Source organism: Nerophis ophidion, linkage group LG14 (assembly GCF_033978795.1).
Source record: "Nerophis ophidion isolate RoL-2023_Sa linkage group LG14, RoL_Noph_v1.0, whole genome shotgun sequence".
NCBI classification, from domain to species: Eukaryota; Metazoa; Chordata; class Actinopteri; order Syngnathiformes; family Syngnathidae; genus Nerophis; species Nerophis ophidion.
Genome location: NC_084624.1, coordinates 13400606 through 13419984, shown reverse-complemented (window position 1 = coordinate 13419984; position 19379 = coordinate 13400606). Strand labels below are relative to the sequence as shown.

The 19379-nt window shown below is 41.5% G+C and overlaps 2 protein-coding genes across 3 annotated transcripts in view; both read right to left on the bottom strand.

Annotated features, from left to right (window-relative positions):
* zgc:110269 (probable flap endonuclease 1 homolog) overlaps positions 1 to 5342 on the bottom strand; it is a 22833-nt gene extending 17491 nt beyond the window's left edge. The window contains exon 1 of one of the 2 annotated variants that reach the window (XM_061919886.1): positions 5171 to 5342. In XM_061919886.1, coding sequence (XP_061775870.1) covers positions 5171 to 5252 — 82 coding nt within the window. In that variant the 5' untranslated portion in view covers positions 5253 to 5342. The remainder of the gene's footprint in view (positions 1 to 5170) is intronic. The other variant, XM_061919887.1, reaches the window with a different exon arrangement.
* Positions 5343 to 9187: 3845 nt separating this feature from the next.
* The window catches only part of LOC133568145 (mitochondrial fission factor homolog A-like), a 29490-nt gene continuing 19298 nt past the window's right edge, over positions 9188 to 19379 (bottom strand). The window contains exon 8 of the mRNA XM_061919885.1: positions 9188 to 11442. Coding sequence (XP_061775869.1) covers positions 11410 to 11442 — 33 coding nt within the window. The 3' untranslated portion in view covers positions 9188 to 11409. The remainder of the gene's footprint in view (positions 11443 to 19379) is intronic.

Genomic DNA, 19379 nt, shown 5'->3' with positions numbered 1-19379 from the left:
TTGTACCTCCTTTGTCTTGTGTCAGTTGCTGGATCATTGTATTGTCGTGTCAATGTCATTTTCTACTTGTTATTCCTACTGGTCGTGTGAATGCAGCGTAGCGGTAAGCTGTATTTGGTAGATGTTTCGCAGCTTACTGTTTTTTGTTCCTTGCTTCCGATTAGTTTGTTCATAGCCCTTAGTTTGTTATATCCGCCCATGTGCGTGCTTTTTGTCTGTACCCTTTTGGTTTTGTTTTTGTCTTAGTATCTTTATTAAATCATGTTTACTTACCAAATGCCTGCCTCCTTCTCTGAATCTCGGGGTTCGACACCAAATAACTGTGACAAGTGTGTTTTGTTTTTAAGTGCCATTACAAAAAAATAATAGTTAATTAAAATCAATGGTGTTATGAGTTGTTGACCTTTTTACAGCTCCAATTATTATGTAATCTCAAATATTCTACTTAAAAATGTTATTGGGTGAAAATATTTCATATTTTGTGTTTTTTTTTCTCCATAAAAAAGCATGGTCTTCTTTGACAAAAAGAGCATACAACTTAAATCTTTAAAAATGTCATATTGACGGATTAGATCGTTGATCTAGAGCAGGGGTCGGGAACCTTTTGGGCTGAGAGAGCCATGAAAGCCAAATATTTCACAATGTATTTCCGCAAGAGCCATATAACATTTTTCAACACTGAGTACAACTAAATTTGTGCATTTTGAAGTATGACTGACATTTGTAGAGTATAATAAGTCTCTTATTCTTTTTAACAACATTGTTATTATAAAAGTTAACCAATAATACATATAATACTTCTTACCATAATGCGACACCTTTAACAGGTGCGGTAGAAAACGGATGGTTGGATTATAATGCATGAGAATGTTTTATAATTTGAACGTTATTTTTGAAACTGTGATTACCAGTGGAATTATTCATTACTTATCGTGTTAAGCAATGTAAGCTAAGATTTATCTGAGAGCCATATGCAGTCATCTGGCTCTTGAGCAATAGGTTCCCTACCCCTGGTTTAAGCATTAGACGCCTTTTTACCTGCACCCTGCCTCCCGCTGTTTCCCACATCTACAAAGCAATTAGCTACCGACTGCCACCTACTGATATGGAAGAGTATTACAGGGTTACTCGGCATAGCTTGGTTGAAAGAGTGGCCGTGCTAGCAACTTGAGGGTTCCAAGTTCGATTCCCGCTTCCGCCATTCTAGTCACTGCCGTTGTATCCTTGGGCAAGACACTTTACCCACCTGCCCCCAGTTCTACCCACACTGGTTTAAATGTAACGTAGATATTGGGTGTCACTTTGTAAAGCGCTTTGAGTCACTACAGAAAAGCGCGATATAAATATAATTATCTGAGAGCCATATGTAGTCATCAAAAGAGCCACATCTGGCTCCAGAGCCATAGGTTCCCTACCCCTGATCTAGAGATTTAAAACCTGAATAATAATAAAAATAATAATACAGAATAATGACACATTTTTTACATTTTATTTTTAACAAAACCCTTTGGAGTCCCCGGGATCAAGCCTGAGTGGAGGCCTAAATGTTTATTTTTTTATACATATATTGGGTTGTTTTTTTAAATAAATGGCCCCCGCTTGCTCTGATTTCTCAGTGTACGGCGCTCAGTGGAAAAAGTTTGGACAACCCTGGTGTAAAGGAATCTTGTTCGTTGGTTGACCTTTTTGATTACCTTGGTTTCCATTTCATCACAGGAAAGATTAGCCTCTAGAATGGAACTAAGTTGGTGACCTCATCTTTCCTGGTGATAACAATGTCACACACTTTAATAGTGAAGTCACTGACTATCCATCCATCCATTTCCTACCGCTTATTCCCTTTTGGGGTCACGGGGGGCGCTGGCGCCTATCTCAGCTACAATCGGGCGGAAGGCGGGGTACACCCTGGACAAGTCGCCACCTTATCGCAGGGCCAACACAGATAGACAGACAACATTCACACTCACATTCAAACACTAGGGCCAATTTTGTTGACTATCTTAAGGTTTATTTAGGACCCAAATAGGATGGATTCCGTTTTACCCAAGTGTATGGATAGCTTGTTGTCAGTGAGCCAGGAGCAAATTCTACAGAGTTCGGCACTGAGGAATAAGCAGTAGAAAATGGATTGATGGATCTGTGATATACAAACCCCGTTTCCATATGAGTTGGGAAATTGTGTTAGATGTAAATACAAACGGAATACAATGATTTGCAAGTCATTTTCAACCCATATTCAGTTGAATATGCTACAAAGACAACATATTTGATGTTCAAACTCATAAACATTTATTTTTTTGCAAATAATAATCAACTTTGGAATTTGATGCCAGCAACATGTGACAAAGAAGTTGGGAAAGGTGGCAATAAATACTGATAAAGTTGAGGAACGCTCATCAAACACTTATTTGGAACATCCCACAGGTGTGCAGGCTAATTGGGAACAGGTGGGTGCCATGATTGGGTATAAAAGCAGCTTCCATGTTGGGTGGCATAGCTCGGTTGGTAGAGTGGCCGTGCCAGCAACTTGAGGGTTGCAGGTTCGATTCCCGCTTCCGCCATTCTAGTCACTGCCGTTGTATCCTTGGGCAAGGCACTTCACCCACCTGCTCCCAGTGCCACCCACACTGGTTTAAATGTAACTTAGATATTGGGTTTCACTATGTAAAGCCCTTTGAGTCACTAGAGAAAAGCGCTATATAAATATAATTCACTTCACTTCACTTCCATAAAATGCTAAGTAATTCACAAACAAGGATGGGGTGAGGGTCACCAATTTGTAAGCAAATTGTCGAACAGTTTTAGAACAACATTTCTCAACGAGCTATTGCAAGGAATTTAGGGATTTTACATCTATGGTCCGTAAAATCATCAAAAGGTTCAGAGAATCTGGAGAAATCACTGCACGTAAGCGATGATATTACGGACCTTTGATCCCTCAGGCGGTACTACATCAAAAACAGACATCAGTGTGTAAAGGATATCACCACATGGGCTCAAGAACACTTCATAAAACCACTGTCAGTAACTACAGTTGGTTGCTACATCTGTAAGTGCAAGTTAAAACTGTACTATGCAAAGCAAAACACATTTATCAACAACACCAAGGAACGCCCGAGATCATCTAAGATGGACTGATGCAAAGTGGAAAAGTGTTCTGTGGTCTGACGAGTCCACATATTTGGAAACTGTGGACGTGGTGTCCTCCGGAACAAAGAGGAAAATAACCATCCGGATTGTTCTAGGCGCGAAGTTCAAAAGCCAGCATCTGTGATGGTATGGGGGTGTATTAGTGCCCCTGGCATGGGTAACTTACACTTCTGTGAAGGCACCATTAATGCTGAATGGTCCATACAGGTTTTGGAGCAGCATATGTTGTCATCCAAGCAACGTTATCATGGACGCCCCTGCTTATTTCAGCAAGACAATGCCAAGCCACGTGTCACAACAGTGTGGTTTCGTAGTAAAAGAGTGCGGGTACTTTCCTGGCCCGCCTGCAGTCCAGACCTGTCTCCCATGGAAAATGTGTGGCGCATTATGAAGCGTAAAATACGACAGCGGAGACCCCGGACTGTTGAACAACTAAAGCTCTACATCAGGGGTAGGGAACCTATGGCTCGAGAGCCAGATGTGGCTCTTTAGGTAACTACATCCAGCTCTCGGGTAAATCTGACTTGACATTGCTTGACACGATAAGTAATGAATAATTCCACTTGTAATCAATGTTAAAAATAATTTGCAAAATATAAAACATTCTAAAGCATTTTTAGTCCATCCATCCTTTTTCATACTGCACCTGTTCAAGAAGTTGCGTTAATGGTAAGAAGTTATTTATTATTGGTTAGGGTGGGGCATGCCCTCCTGACGGTTCTTCAGACCACCAAGCATTGACATGAGAGCCTGTTTTAGGGTTACAATATATTTTTTTTTTCAACAAGTCTCTCAGTTGCTTTCCAGCAATTGTCTTTTTCTCTTTCGCCCTTACTCGCGCTCTGGCTCCAGCCCCAGCCCTGTCTCTTCTCCTGGCTGCTGCTTATAACACAGCCACAAGTGATTAGATAACAAGGCCCAGCTGGGCCATCTACGCATCTGTCGCTGATTTCGAGGCCGGTCCTGGCAACAACCCGCTTCGCTGCAGGCCCGCAGGCCACGCACCCTCCACAGTTAGCTTCAGAATAACAATGTTATTACAAAGAATAAGAGACCTATTTTAAATGTTGGTCTTACTTAAAAATGCAGGCGTTTAGTTGTGTTATCCATCCAGCCATCCATCCATTTTCTACCGCTTATTCCCTTTTGGGGTCGCGGGGGGCGCTGGCGCCTATCTCAGCTCCAATCGGGCGGAAGGCGGGGTACACCCTGGATAAGTCGCCACTTCATCACAGGGCCAACACAGATAGACAGACAACATTCACACTCACATTCACACACTAGGGCCAATTTTAGTGTCGCCAATGAACCTATCCCCAGGTGCATATCTTTGGAAGTGTTTAAAAAAAATATGGCCCTTACGAAAATACATTTTAAAATATTTGGCTTCTTGGCTCTCTCAGCCAAAAACGTTCCTGACCCCTGCTCTACATAAAACAAAAATGGGAAATAATTCCACTTTCAAAGCTTCAACAATTAGTTTCCTCAGTTCCCAAACGTTTATTGAGTGTTGTTAAAAGAAAAGGTGATGTAACACAGTGGTGAACATGCCCTTTCCCAACTACTTTGGCACGTTTTGCAGCCATGAAATTCTAAAATAATTATTATTTGCAAAAAAAGATAAAGTTTATGAGTTTGAACATCAGGTATGTTGTCTTTGTAGCATATTCAACTGAATATGGGTTGAAAATGATTTGCAAATCATTGTATTCCGTTTATATTTACATCTAACACAATTTCCCAACTCATATGGAAACGGGGTTTGAGCAATGTTTTGTAAAAATAGCGCCTCCTTCGCAACGGTTAACATTGTGCTGTCAAATAAATACGCAGTTAGAACTAGTCAGCCTAGAAAAGGGCGTTCTTTTAGACAAAAGTCAACAGTATGATTAGACAAAAAAAAAGGTGGCGGAAGTAACGTCAACAACTTTGCGAGTTAGCTCGTAGCTAATAACAATATCGGGAAACGTTGTAAAGTGATTAAAAACATATAAAAAAAATAAAAAAAGCAAGCGTTTACCTGCGTAGTCACAGACATCGTTGTGAGAAATGGCGCTAGGAGCTTCGTAGCGGATCAAATCTGCCAGTTTGGTGATCCCCATTAGCAGCAGCAAGAGCTACCTAGCAGCGTTGGCCGATACCGAATGGAGTACTGCAGCTACTTCTTGGGTACTGATTCATGCGAAAGGCTACCAGTTTGATACACACTTAAATAAATTGCCAGAAATAGCCAATTTTCTCAATTTACCTTTGATAAAAAAAATCTCTCTCTATATATATATACATTTAAAAAAAAATGGGTATTTCTGTCTGTCATTCCGTCATACATTTTTTTTCTTTTACGGAAGGTTTTTTGTACAGAATAAATGAGAAAAAAAACACTTAATTGAACCATTTAAAAGAGGAGAAAACACGAAAAAAATGAAAATTAAATTTTGAAACGTAGTTTATCTTCCATTTCGACTCTTTAAAAAAAGTCAAAATTCAACCGAAAAAATTAGAAAAACTAGCTAATTCGAATCTTTTTGAAAAAATTCAAAAAATAATTTATTGAACATCATTAGTCATTTTTCCTGATTAAGATTAATTTTAGAATTTTGATGACATGTTTTAAATAGGTTAAAATCCAATCTGCTCTTTGTTAGAATATATAACAAATTGGACCAAGCTATATTTCTAACAAAGACCATTTTGATTGATTGATTGATGTATTTTTATTTAAAATATTAAAAAAAAAAAACACAAGAGCAAGCATGATCCAATATAGTGCTATAGCCTTAACAGCCATTATAACAAAATGAAAATAATGGAGAATAAAAAAACAAAAAACAAATGAGCATTGGCTTTTTTTTTCTTACATATTTCAAAAGGAGTGAGAAGAAGTATACACTTATTTAATCCCACTCCTTTTCTTTAAATCATAAATTAGAACTAACTGTTCACTCTATGTACAAACTTAATGAACTTGTATATACATAAATGATAAATATATACAAACATATGCACACTACACACAAATTATTTCTTCTAGATTTTCCAGAACAAAAATGTTAAAAGATGTTCAAAAGACTTTGAAATAAGATTTACATTTAATTCTACAGATTTTCTAGGTTGGCCAAAATAATTTTTGGGAAATTTTAATCATAATAAGTTTGAAGATATATTCCACAAATATTCGTCGTTGAAAAAACAGAAGCTAAAATGAAGAGTTAAATTAAAATGTATTTATTATTCTTTACAATATACAAAAAAATACTTGAACATTGATTTAAATTGTCAGGAAAGAAGAGGACGCAATTTAAAAGGTAAAAAGGTATATGTGTTTCAAAATCCTAAAATCATTTTTAAGGTTGTATTTTTTCTCTAAAATTGTCTTTCTGAAAGTTATAAGAAGCAAAGTAAAAAAATAAATGAATTTATTCAAACAAGTGAAGACCAAGTCTTTAAAATATTTTCTTGGATTTTCAAATTCTATTTGAGTTTTGTCTCTCTTAGAATTAAAAATGTAGAGCAAAGCGAGACCAGCTTGCTAGTAAATAAATACAATTTAAAAAAATAGAGGCAGCTCACTGGTAAGTGCTGCTATTTGAGCTATTTTTAGAACAGGGCAGCGGGCGACTCATCTGGTCCTTACGGGCTACCTGGTGCCCGCGGGCACCGCGTTGGTGACCCCTGGTGTACTGCCTCTTATAGACAGGCGCTTGATATCAATATTTTCAGTTCCCGTCCATGTTTATTTAATCATATACCGATCTCTAAGTGTATCAGCGGTATTATTATTATCAGTCATTTCACTTTTCTGGTTGCATGACGTCATGGGCAAAACTCTTCAGGGCAATTATTTTGACTCGGGGGCCTCATTTAGAGAAAAAATGTGTCTGGGGGCCGTTTGCGGCCAGCAGGTAATTTTTTAACGGCCCCATGGCACATTTTTAAAATACGTTTGAAAATTTTTTATTTGTAAACAGTGATATAAAAGAGCAAACGGGTGAAATGTAACAAGAAAATATTTAATGTTTACTCTAATAACACAAAGCTGCCATGCAAGGCTGTTTCTTTCTTTAAAAAATAATAATGAATCAAAATCAATGTCATTGACCTATTCAAGGCTCCAATTACGTTACGTTAAATTTTCCACTTTGAGATATTTTTGGGGGAGAATGTTGCATATTTGTGTTTGCCATATAAAAAACTGAGCTAGTTTTTTTTTAGAAAGGCCTAAAATGAACAAACAAAAAACATAAACAACAACAAAACTTATAATTGACGGATAGATCTGAAGTTGATCTCGAGATTATTGTGTTAAAAGTAAACAGTAAAAAAATTTATAATTTATTTTTCAACACTTTAATGAGTAGGACCCTTTTGGATCCCTAATAATTTCAGTGTGATTTGTTTTTTAATGTCATTGCTCAAAAAATACTAATGAATTCAAATCAATGTCATTATGAATTATTGACCTATTCAAGGCTCCAATTATCCATCCATCTATTTCTACCGCTTATTCCTTTTTAGGGTCGCGGGGGGCGTTGGCGCCTATCTCAGCTACAATCGGGCGGAAGGCGGGGTACACCCTGGACAAGTCGCCACCTCATTACGTCAAGTTAAATTTTCCACATTGAGATATTTTTGGGGGAGAATGTTGCATATTTTGTGTTTGCCATATAAAAAACTGAGCTGTTTTTTTAAAGCAGGGCCTAAAATGAACAAACAAAAAACATAAACAACAACAAAACTTATAATTGACGGATAGATCTGAAGTTGATCTCGAGATTATTGTGTTAAAAGTAAACAGTAAAAAAAATTATAATTTATTTTTCAACACTTTAATGAGTAGAACCCTTTTGGATCCCCAATAATTTCAGTGTGATTTGTTTTTTTTAATATCATTGCTCAAAAAATACTAATTAATTAAAAAAAAAATCAATGTCATTATGAATCATTGACCTATTAAAGGCTCCAATTATCCATCCATCCATTTTCTACTGCTTATTCCCTTTTGGGGTCGCGGGGGGCGCTGGCGCCTATCTCAGCTACAATCAGGTGGAAGGCGGGGTACACCCTGGACAAGTCGCCACCCCATTACGTCACATTAAATTTTCCACATTGAGATATTTTTGGGGGAGAATGTTGCATATTTTGTGTTTGCCATATAAAAAACTGAGCTGTTTTTTTTTAGAAAGGCCTAAAATGAACGAACAAAAAACATAAACAACAATAAAACTTATAATTGACGGATAGATCTGAAGTTGATCTCGAGATTATTGTGTTAAAAGAAAACAGTAAAAAAAATTATAATTTATTTTTCAACACTTTAATGAGTAGGACCCTTTTGGATCCCTAATAATTTCAGTGTGATTTGTCTTTTTATGTCATTGCTCAAAAAATACAAATTAATTACAATCAATGTAATTATGAATTATTGACCTATTAAAGGCTCCAATTATCCATCCATCCATTTTCTACTGCTTATTCCCTTTTGGGAGCGCGTGGGGCGTTGGCGCCTATCTCAGCTACAATCGGGCGGAAGGCGGGGTACCCCCTGTACAAGTCGCCATCTCATTACGTCTCGTTAAATTTTCCACATTGAGATATTTTTGGGGGAGAATGTTGCATATTTTGTGTTTGCCATATAAAAAAACTGAGCTATTTTTATAAAGGGCCTAAAATGAACAAACAAAAAACATAAAAAACAATAAAACTTATAATTGACGGATAGATCTGAAATTGATTTTGGGATTATTGTGTAAACGTTAAAAAAATGTACGACGGAATGACAGACAGAAATTCCCATTTTTATAAATATATATATAGATTTATTTTTTAAACGTAAATTGAGAAAATTGGCTATTTCTTGAAATGTATGTAAGTGTGTATCAAACTGGTAGCCCTTCACATTAATCAGTACCCAAGAAGTAGCTCTTGTTTCAAAAAGGTTGGTGACCCCTGCTTCTAACCACTCGGCCACTAAATAGGTAAAATGAGCATCCTAGTGCGAGATAATGTGGAACAAAAAGGTTGCAGTGCTGCACAAAGATCAGGTAGAATTATTTGACGCCCATTTATTAAAGCAAACATTATTTACAAACAACAAATGGACAAAGTTCTCCAAATACCGTATTTCCTTGAATTGCCGCCGGGGCACTAATTAATTTAAACCCTCTTCCTCACTCCTGCGCTTACCAAAGGCATGCGGTAAAAGTAAGCATGCGCTAATTATTTTAAAACCTTTTCTCACTCCGGCACTTACCAAAGGTATACGGTAAAAATTTGAGTCTGATGTAAGCTTGGACCTTAAATCCTATTGAATAGCTCTTAATCTTCTTCCCTTTATGCAATTGGAAATTACTGGTATTGAAATCAGCCTCTTTTATTTTGAAAATGATGACGGGGAAGTGTCACGAGTTTGACCAGGCGGTAATACTAAGCATGGGCTAATTATTTTGCGAAGCAAGTTCAACCCGGCAGTAATTCAAGGAAATACGGTATACTCTCAAACACCTTTGAGTGATACGAAATAAACTCTGTATTTATGCTTGTATATTGGAACAATAAATACAAAGAAACAACCCTAATACTAATTTTTTAAATAAAATATAGTGACATTCATCTTTCACATCACAGAAACAACAGCGATAAGAATATTGTACGGAGGTGAAAATAAGTCCTTGGATTTTCCAGGGGAACGTGTGTGTGGTCCATCAGTGAGTAGATTGATGGAATTCAAGTGTTCTTGCCTAAAAAAGCTCCTGATATGAACGGTTCACACAAATAAGTAACAGCTGAAGAAGCCAAACACTTGAACCTAGGTCACTACTGCACACACATTTGGGTAAAACACCACACAGCAAGCATCCTGCAGGAACCTTGTGGCATCTTTAGTTTTAGTCTTCGAGAACATTTATTTATTGTAGCTTTTCTCCTCGGCTGCCAAAGTGAATTCTTTTCTATCTAATGATAGCAGGAATGTCCAACACACTGGAATCCATTTTGATAGTTTTGCACCATTAAAAGGAAGGCATTATTACCACGATGTAGCAGTCAAAAAATCAGTATTTGTCACGATTCTAGGAGGAAAAAGCAAATGTGTTGAAGCATGAAGCAGTAACTTGACTTTTTGTCTCCCTTGATGCTGCATCGCTTCCAAGTGAGGCCCCGATGAACCAGATTAAACTAAGTCTTTTATACTAACCCCGTTTCCATATGAGTTGGGAAATTGTGTTCGATGTAAATATAAACGAAATACAATGATTTGCAAATTCTTTTTCAACCCATATTCAATTGCATGCACAACAAATACAAAATATTTGATGTTCAAACTTATAAACTTTATTTTTTTTTTGCAAATAATTTAGAATTTCAGGGCTACAACACATGCCAAAGTAGTTGGGAAAGGGCATGTTCACCACAGTGTTACATCACCTTTTCTTTTAACAACTCTCAATAAACGTTTGGGAAATGAGGAAACTAATTGTTGAAGCTTTGAAAGTAGAATTATTTCCCTTTCTTGTTTTATGTAGAGCTTCAGTCGTTCAACAGTCCGGGGTCTCCGCTGTCGTATTTTACGCTTCATAATGCGCCACACATTTTCGATGGGAGACAGATCTGGACTGCAGGCGGGGCAGGAAAGTACCCACACTCTTTTTTTACGAACCCACGCTGTTGTAACACGTGCTCAATGTAGCTTGGCTTTGTCTTGCTGAAATAAGCAGGGGTGTCCATGAAAAAGACGGCGCTTGGATGGCAGCATATATTGTTCCAAAAGCTGTATGTACCTTTCAGCATTAATGGTGCCTTCACAGATGTGTAAGTTACCCATGCCTTGGGCACTAATGCACCCCCATACCATCACAGATGCTGGCTTTTCAACTTTTGCGTCGATAACAGTCTGGATGGTTCACTTCCCCTTTGGTACGGATGACACGATGTCGAACATTTCCAAAAACAATTTGAAATGTGGACTCATCAGACCACAGAACACTTTTCCACTTTGGATCAGTCCATCTTAGATGATCTCGGGCCCAGAGAAGCTGACGGCGTTCCTGGATGTTGTTGATAAACGGCTTTCGCTTTGCATAGTAGAGCTTTAACTTGCACTTACAGATGTAGCGACCAAATGTATTTAGTGACAGTGGTTTTCTGAAGTGTTCTTAAGCCCATGTGGTGATATCCTTTAGAGATTGATGTCGGTTTTTGGTGCAGTGCCGTCTGAGGGATCAAAGGTCACGGTCATTCAATGTTGGTTTCCAGCCATGCCGCTTACGTGGAGTGATTTCTCCGAATTCTCTGAACCTTTTGATGACATTATGAGCCGTAGTTTTAAAAAAAATGTTTATCAGTTTGAACACTGTAAGAAATTACTGTAAAAATACCCAAAAAATTAAAAGTGGCTCCGTAAGAAGCATTTGAAAGTCCAGGAGTGGCATAGCCAGTCTCCAGACCTCAAACTCATAGAAAATCTGTGGAGGGAGTTGAAAGTCCGTGTTGCTCGGCGACAGCCCCAAAACATCACTGCTCTCGAGAAGATCTGCATAGAGGAGTGGGACAAAATACCAGCTACTGTGTGTGCAAACCTGGTAATCGTTGGACCTCTGTTATTGCCAACAAAGGTAATATTACAAAGTATTGAGTTGAATTTTTGTTAGAGACCTAATACTTATTTTCCACCATAATTTGTAAATAATTTCTTTAAAATTCCTAAAATGTGAATTCCTGAAATTCTTTTTCACATTCTGTCTCTAGAGGTCTAGAGGTCGGGTGCATTGTGAGCTGGGCGACAGCCGAAGGCAGGGCACTTGGCGGTCCGATCCTCGGCTACAGAAGCTAGCTCTTGGGACGTGGAACGTCACGTCACTGGGGGGGAAAGAGCCTGAGCTAGTGCGCGAAGTCGAGAAATTCCGGCTGGATATAGTCGGACTCACTTCGACGCACAGCAAGGGCTCTGGAACCACTTCTCTCGAGAGGGATTGGACCCTCTTCCACTCTGGCGTTGCCGGCAGTGAGAGGCGACGGGCTGGGGTGGCAATTCTGGTTTCCCCCCGGCTCAAAGCCTGTACGTTGGAGTTCAACCCGGTGGACGAAAGGGTAGCCTCCCTCCGCCTTCGGGTGGGGGGACGGGTCCTGACTGTTGTTTGTGCTTATGCACCAAACAGCAGTTCAGAGTACCCACCCTTTTTGGGAGCGCTCGAGGGAGTACTGGAAAGTGCTCCCCCGGGTGATTCCCTTGTCCTACTGGGAGACTTCAACGCTCACGTTGGCAACGACAGTGAAACCTGGAGAGGCGTGATTGGGAAGAATGGCCGCCCGGATCTGAACCCGAGTGGTGTTTTGTTATTGGACTTTTGTGCTCGTCACAGTTTGTCCATAACAAACACCATGTTCAAACATAAGGGTGTCCATATGTGCACTTGGCACCAGGACACCCTAGGCCGCAGTTCCATGATCGACTTTGTAGTTGTGTCATCGGATTTGCGGCCTCATGTTATGGACACTCGGGTGAAGAGAGGGGCGGAGCTTTCTACCGATCACCACCTGGTGGTGAGTTGGCTGCGATGGTGGGGGAGGATGCCGGACAGACCTGGGAGGCCCAAACGCATTGTGAGGGTCTGCTGGGAACGTCTGGCAGAGTCTCCTGTCAGACAAAGTTTCAATTCCCACCTCCGGAAGAACTTTGAACATGTCACGAGGGAGGTGCTGGACATCGAGTCCGAGTGGACCATGTTCCGCACCTCTATTGTCGAGGCGGCAGATCAGAGCTGTGGCCGCAAGGTAGTTGGTGCCTGTCGGGGCGGCAATCCTAAAACCCCTTGGTGGACACCAGCGGTGAGGGATGCCGTCAAGCTGAAGAAGGAGTCCTATCGGGTCCTTTTGGCTCATAGGAATCCGGAGGCAGTGGACAGGTACCGACAGGCCAAGCGGTGTGCAGCTTCAGCGGTCGCGGAGGCAAAAACTCGGACATGGGAAGAGTTCGGGGAAGCTATGGAAAACGACTTCCGGACGGCTTCGAAGCGATTCTGGACCACCGTCCGCCGCCTCAGGAAGGGGAAGCAGTGCACTATCAACACCGTGTATGGTGCGGATGGTGTTCTGCTGACCTCGACTGCGGATGTTGTGGACAGGTGGAAGGAATACTTCGAAGACCTCCTCAATCCAACCAACACGTCTTCCTATGAGGAAGCAGTGCCTGGGGAATCTGTGGCTGACTCTCCTATTTCTGGGGCTGAGGTCTCTGAGGTAGTTAAAAAGCTCCTCGGTGGCAAGGCCCCAGGGGTGGACGAGATCCGCCCGGAGTTCCTTAAGGCTCTGGATGCTGTGGGGCTGTCTTGGTTGACAAGACTTTGCAGCATCGCGTGGACATCGGGGGCGGTACCTCTGGATTGGCAGACCGGGGTGGTGGTTCCTCTCTTTAAGGGGGACCGGAGGGTGTGTTCCAACTATCGTGGGATCACACTCCTCAGCCTTCCCGGTAAGGTTTATTCAGGTGTACTGGAGAGGAGGCTACGTCGGATAGTCGAACCTCGGATTCAGGAGGAACAGTGTGGTTTTCGTCCTGGTCGTGGAACTGTGGACCAGCTCTATACTCTCGGCAGGGTTCTTGAGGGTGCATGGGAGTTTGCCCAACCAGTCTACATGTGCTTTGTGGACTTGGAGAAGGCATTCGACCGTGTCCCTCGGGAAGTCCTGTGGGGAGTGCTCAGAGAGTATGGGGTATCGGACTGTCTTATTGTGGCGGTCCGTTCCCTGTACGATCAGTGCCAGAGCTTGGTCCGCATTGCCGGCAGTAAGTCGAACACATTTCCAGTGAGGGTTGGACTCCGCCAAGGCTGTCCTTTGTCACCGATTCTGTTCATAACTTTTATGGACAGAATTTCTAGGCGCAGTCAAGGCGTTGAGGGGTTCCGGTTGGTAACCGCAGGATTAGGTCTCTGCTTTTTGCAGATGATGTGGTCCTGATGGCTTCATCTGACCGGGATCTTCAGCTCTCGCTGGATCGGTTCGCAGCCGAGTGTGAAGCGACCGGAATGAGAATCAGCACCTCCAAGTCCGAGTCCATGGTTCTCGCCCGGAAAAGGGTGGAGTGCCATCTGCGGGTTGGGGAGGAGACCCTGCCCCAAGTGGAGGAGTTCAAGTACCTAGGAGTCTTGTTCACGAGTGAGGGAAGAGTGGATCGTGAGATCAACAGGCGGATCGGTGCGGCGTCTTCAGTAATGCGGACGTTGTACCGGTCCGTTGTGGTGAAGAAGGAGCTGAGCTGGAAGGCAAAGCTCTCAATTTACCGGTCGATCTACGTTCCCATCCTCACCTATGGTCATGAGCTTTGGGTCATGACCGAAAGGATAAGATCACGGGTACAAGCGGCCGAAATGAGTTTCCTCCGCCGTGTGGTGGGGCTCTCCCTTAGAGATAGGGTGATAAGCTCTGCCATCCGGGAGGAACTCAAAGTAAAGCCGCTGCTCCTTCACATCGAGAGGAGCCAGATGAGGTGGTTCGGGCATCTGGTCAGGATGCCACCCGAACGCCTCCCTAGGGAGGTGTTTAGGGCACGTCCAACCGGTAGGAGGCCACGGGGAAGACCCAGGACACGTTGGGAAGACTATGTCTCCCGGCTGGCCTGGGAACGCCTCGGGATCCCCGGGAAGAGCTAGACGAAGTGGCTGGGGAGAGGGAAGTCTGGGTTTCCCTGCTTAGGCTGTTGCCCCCGCGACCCGACCTCGGATAAGCGGAAGATGATGGATGGATTCTGTCTCTCACAGTTGAAGTGTACCTATGATGAAAATTACAGACCTCTGTCATCATTTTAAGTGGGAGAACTTGCACAATCGGGGGATGACTAAATACATGTTTGCCCCACTGTATCCTAAAATTGATATGAATATTTGTGCAGTGCATATTCATGAATCAACAATGTGAGGGGAGCTCTGTATCGACTGCAAGTAATCTTCAATCCCAACAGAATATCTTATATACTTTCTCTGTTTTTTAGGCGATTCATTGGCATTAACCCTGTGAGGGGAAAGGATGGCTAGCCAGGGAAAGGTGGTGTCCAAGAAGACCGGGAAGCTGGTCCAGAAAAAGGCAGCAACAGTAAATCCATGTACGTAGCCAACCTTAGAAAAAAATCTCACAGACTTTGAGTGGGGCTTTTTGTACCCGACAACTAAACACTGAACTCCTGTTCAGTTATTTGTCTCCAGTTTGAAATGAAGTCGACAACTGAACACCAGGTGTGTCCCTGTTCAGTTAGTTTAGTCAATTCTGCAGTTCAGTTTTGTTTAACAAATTTTTCTATTGCACATGATGCTAACTAATGTTCTGTTCTAAATGTTAAAATGGTTGTTGAAAATGTGTGTACCCTCTCTGATGGTTAACATCATATCCAAATGGACATCTTCATTTTGATCGTTATCTGGATGTACGGACCGCATTCTGTGATGCCATCGTTCGTTCCGATTGCAGGGTTGCTTAACATTGTTTTAAATGTTAAAATGTTGATTCAAAACGTGTGTGCTCTCTCGGATGGTGCAACAGAGGCACTGTGTTTGGGGGTGTGGGTGTGTGCTGGTGGGGGGGGGGGGGGGGGGGGGGGGGAATATCTAAATGGACATTTTTATTTTGATTATCTAGTTCTATGGACTGTTCTGATGCTATAGTGCAGGGGTCGGGAACCTTTTTGGCTGAGAGAGCCAAGAATCCAAATATTTTAAATGTATTTCCTTAAGAGTCATATAACATTGTTTTCAACACTGAACAACTAAATGTATGCATTTTTTAAATAAAACCAACATTTCTAGAGTACAATAGGTCTCTTATTCTTTGTAATAATATTGTTATTCTGAAGCTAACTGTGGAGGGGGTGTGGCTGCGGGCCTGCAGCGAAGCGGGGTGTTGCCAGGATCGGCCTCGAAATCAGCGACAGATGCGTAGATGGCCCACCTGGGCCTTGTTATCTAATCACCTGTCGCTCTGTTATAAGCAGCAGCCAGGAGGAGAGACGGGGTTGGGGCTGGAGCCAGAGCGTGAGTGAGAACGAAAGAGGAAAAGACAATTGCTAGGAAGCAACTGACGGACTTATTGAAAAATAAAACAATATTGTAACCCTGAAACAGGCTCTCGTCTCTGTGCTTGGTGGTCTGAAGAACCCCCAGGAGGGCAAGCCCCACACTAACCAATAATAAATACATAACTTCTTACCATTAACGTAACTTCTTGAACAGGTGCGGTAGAAAAACGGATGGATGGATTCAAAATGCATGAGAATTTTTTATATTTCGAGCGTTATTTTTAACACTGTGATTACAAGTGGAATTATTCATTACTTATCGTGTTACGCAATGTCAGCTCAGATTTATCCGAGAGCCAGATGCAGTCATCAAAAGAGCCACATCTGGTTCTAGAGCCATAGGTTCCCTACCCCTGCTATAGTTGCTTAACATTGTTCTAAATCAGGGGTCGACAACCTTTACTATGTTATACACCCCGCAAGCACCAAACCCCCCCCCCCCCCCCCCGGCCCCCCACCCCCCCCCCCCCCCCCCCGCGTGGTTGAGGTGGGCGGGGTGTATAACATAGTCAGGATTGTCATGGATGCAGAGGATTCTGGGTATTTGTTGTGTTGCGTTTATGTTGTGTTACAGTGAGGATTTTCTCCCGAAATGTGTTTGTCATTCCTATTTTGTGTGGGTTAACAATGTGGCGCAAATTAGTAGGAGTGTTAAAGTTGTTTATATCACAACCGTCAGTGTTATCTGTGTCACTCAGTATGCCTTGCAATCTCATCATGTGGCCGATATGAAGGAGCGAAATGCATGTGTCTGTGTCATGGATGCAAAGGATTCTGGGTATTTGTTGTGTTGCGTTTATGTTGTGTTACAGTGAGGATTTTCTCCCGAAATGTGTTTGTCATTCTTATTTTGTGTGGGTTCACAATGTGGCGCATATTAGTAGGAGTGTTAAAGTTGTTTATATCACAACCGTCAGTGTTATCTGTGTCACCCAGTATGCCTTGCAATCTCATTCATGTGGCTGATAGAAGCAGCGAAATGCATATGTCCGGTCGGCACGCAAATAGCTTTCCGTGAAAGAGTAATATCATCACGGCACGCCTTTAATATTGTAGCCCGGGTGAAAATTGGAGAACGTTGACTCTGGGTGATGTCCGGGAGAATCTGCGGAATCTCCCCGCAACAATCTGGGGGGTCGGCGATAGTGCAGCTGAGCTGCATCAGAGTCGCCAAAGCCGCGCGTTGCCGACCCCTGTTCTAAATGTTAAAATGCTTCACTGAAAATAAGAATGCACTAAATAAACATTGAATGTATTTTGATACGCTTTAAAATAATCGGTTAATAAAAACATAAACTTGCGAGGGCATTTCTCCAGTCATTTTTATGCCAGCAGATTGCAGGGGTTTTGATTTTGAAAAATTAAAAGTTCAACTCATTAACTTCTAGTGGCATTATACTGTAAAGCTCAGTCTATAGTGCTTACAATTATTTTACTGTAATTAACTGTCCATGGATATTACAGTAGATACACTAAAAAAACAGTGTAATGCCGCTAAACAGATGACAGTATTATGCTGTGAAGCATATATTTGATACAGCACAGTACTGTGATACCTTTTTACAGTAATAAACTGCAGTGATAAATCACAGTAAGTGTGCTGTAGAAAAACTGTTTTATACTGGAACCATTAGCTCCCAGTAGGTTACTGTAATTAAATGGTGAAATTTCTTACAGTGTATGTTGTCTTTGTAGCATATTCAACTGAATATGGGTTGAAAAGGATTTGCAAATCATTGTATTCCGTTTATATTTACATCTAACACAATTTCCCAACTCATATGGAAACGGGGTTTGTATTTCTGTTTTCTAAAAATACTTAACCCATTGTAAAAAGCTTAGAAGTTCCATAATCACCTACACCGCACCTTGATGTGATTGCTGACACAGCGTAATATTTATAGTGTTAATAAATATGCAGTTGTGCTCATATGTTTACATACCCTGGGTGGGAGAATTTATGATTATGAATACCACAAAAGCCTTTCTTGCCACTCATGCTTGATGGTTGTGTGACGCTATTTATTGGCAAACGACTGTGTTTACTCTTTTTAAATCAAAATGACAAAAGAAAGTACCCAAATGACCCTGATCAAAAGTTGGGCGAGTGGCCAAAAAGTTCAATTTTGGTCTCATCACTCAACATTACTTTGTTCCAGAAGTTTTGAGGCTTGTCTCTGCGCCGTTTGGTGTAATGTAAGCGGGACAATTTGTGACATTTGCGCAGAAATGGCTTCCTTCTGGTGACTAGACCATGCAGCCCATTTTTTCTTCAAGTGCCTCCTTATTGTGCATCTTGAAACAGCATCTCGAACAATTTTCCTGGTTGTTGTGGCTGAAATCTTTGCTGGTCAACCTGAATCCCTCATTTTCTACTTCTTAATCGATGTTTGGACCCTGCTGATTGGCATATCTTTTTATACACCTTTCATACTTGCCAACCTTGAGACCTCCGATTTCGGAGGTCTCCTGTATTTCAGCCCCGCCCCCCCACCTCCCAAAATCGGAGGTCTCAAGGTTGGCAAGTATGAAAGTGTACATTTTCGCAGAAATGGCTTCCTTCTGGTGACTAGACCATGCAGCCCATTTTTTATTCAAGTGCCTCCTTATTGTGCCTCTTGAAACAGCCACACAACAATTTTTCAGAGAGTCCTGTATTTCAGCGGAAGTTATTTTTGGATTTTTATTTGCATCTCGAACAATTTTCCTGGTTGTTGTGGCTGAAATCTTTGCTGGTCAACCTGAATCCCTCATTTTCCACTTCTTAATGGGCGTTTGAAACCCTGCTGATTGGTATATCTTTTTATACACCTTTCATACTTGCCAACCTTGAGACCTCCGATTTCGGGAGGTCTCCTCTATTTCAGCCCCGCCACCCCACCTCCCGAAATCGGAGGTCTCAATGTTGGCTAGTATGAAAGGTGAACATTTTCGCAGAAATGGCTTCTTCTGGTGACTAGACCATGCAGCCATTTTTTCTTCAAGTGGCTCCTTATTGTGCATCTTGAAACAGCCACACAACAATTTTTCAGAGAGTTCTGTATTTCAGCGGAAGTTATTTTTGGATTTTTATTTGCATCTCGAACAATTTTCCTGGCTGTTGATGCTGAAATCTTTGCTGGTCAACCTGAATCCCTCATTTTCCACTCCTTAATCGGCGTTCGAACAC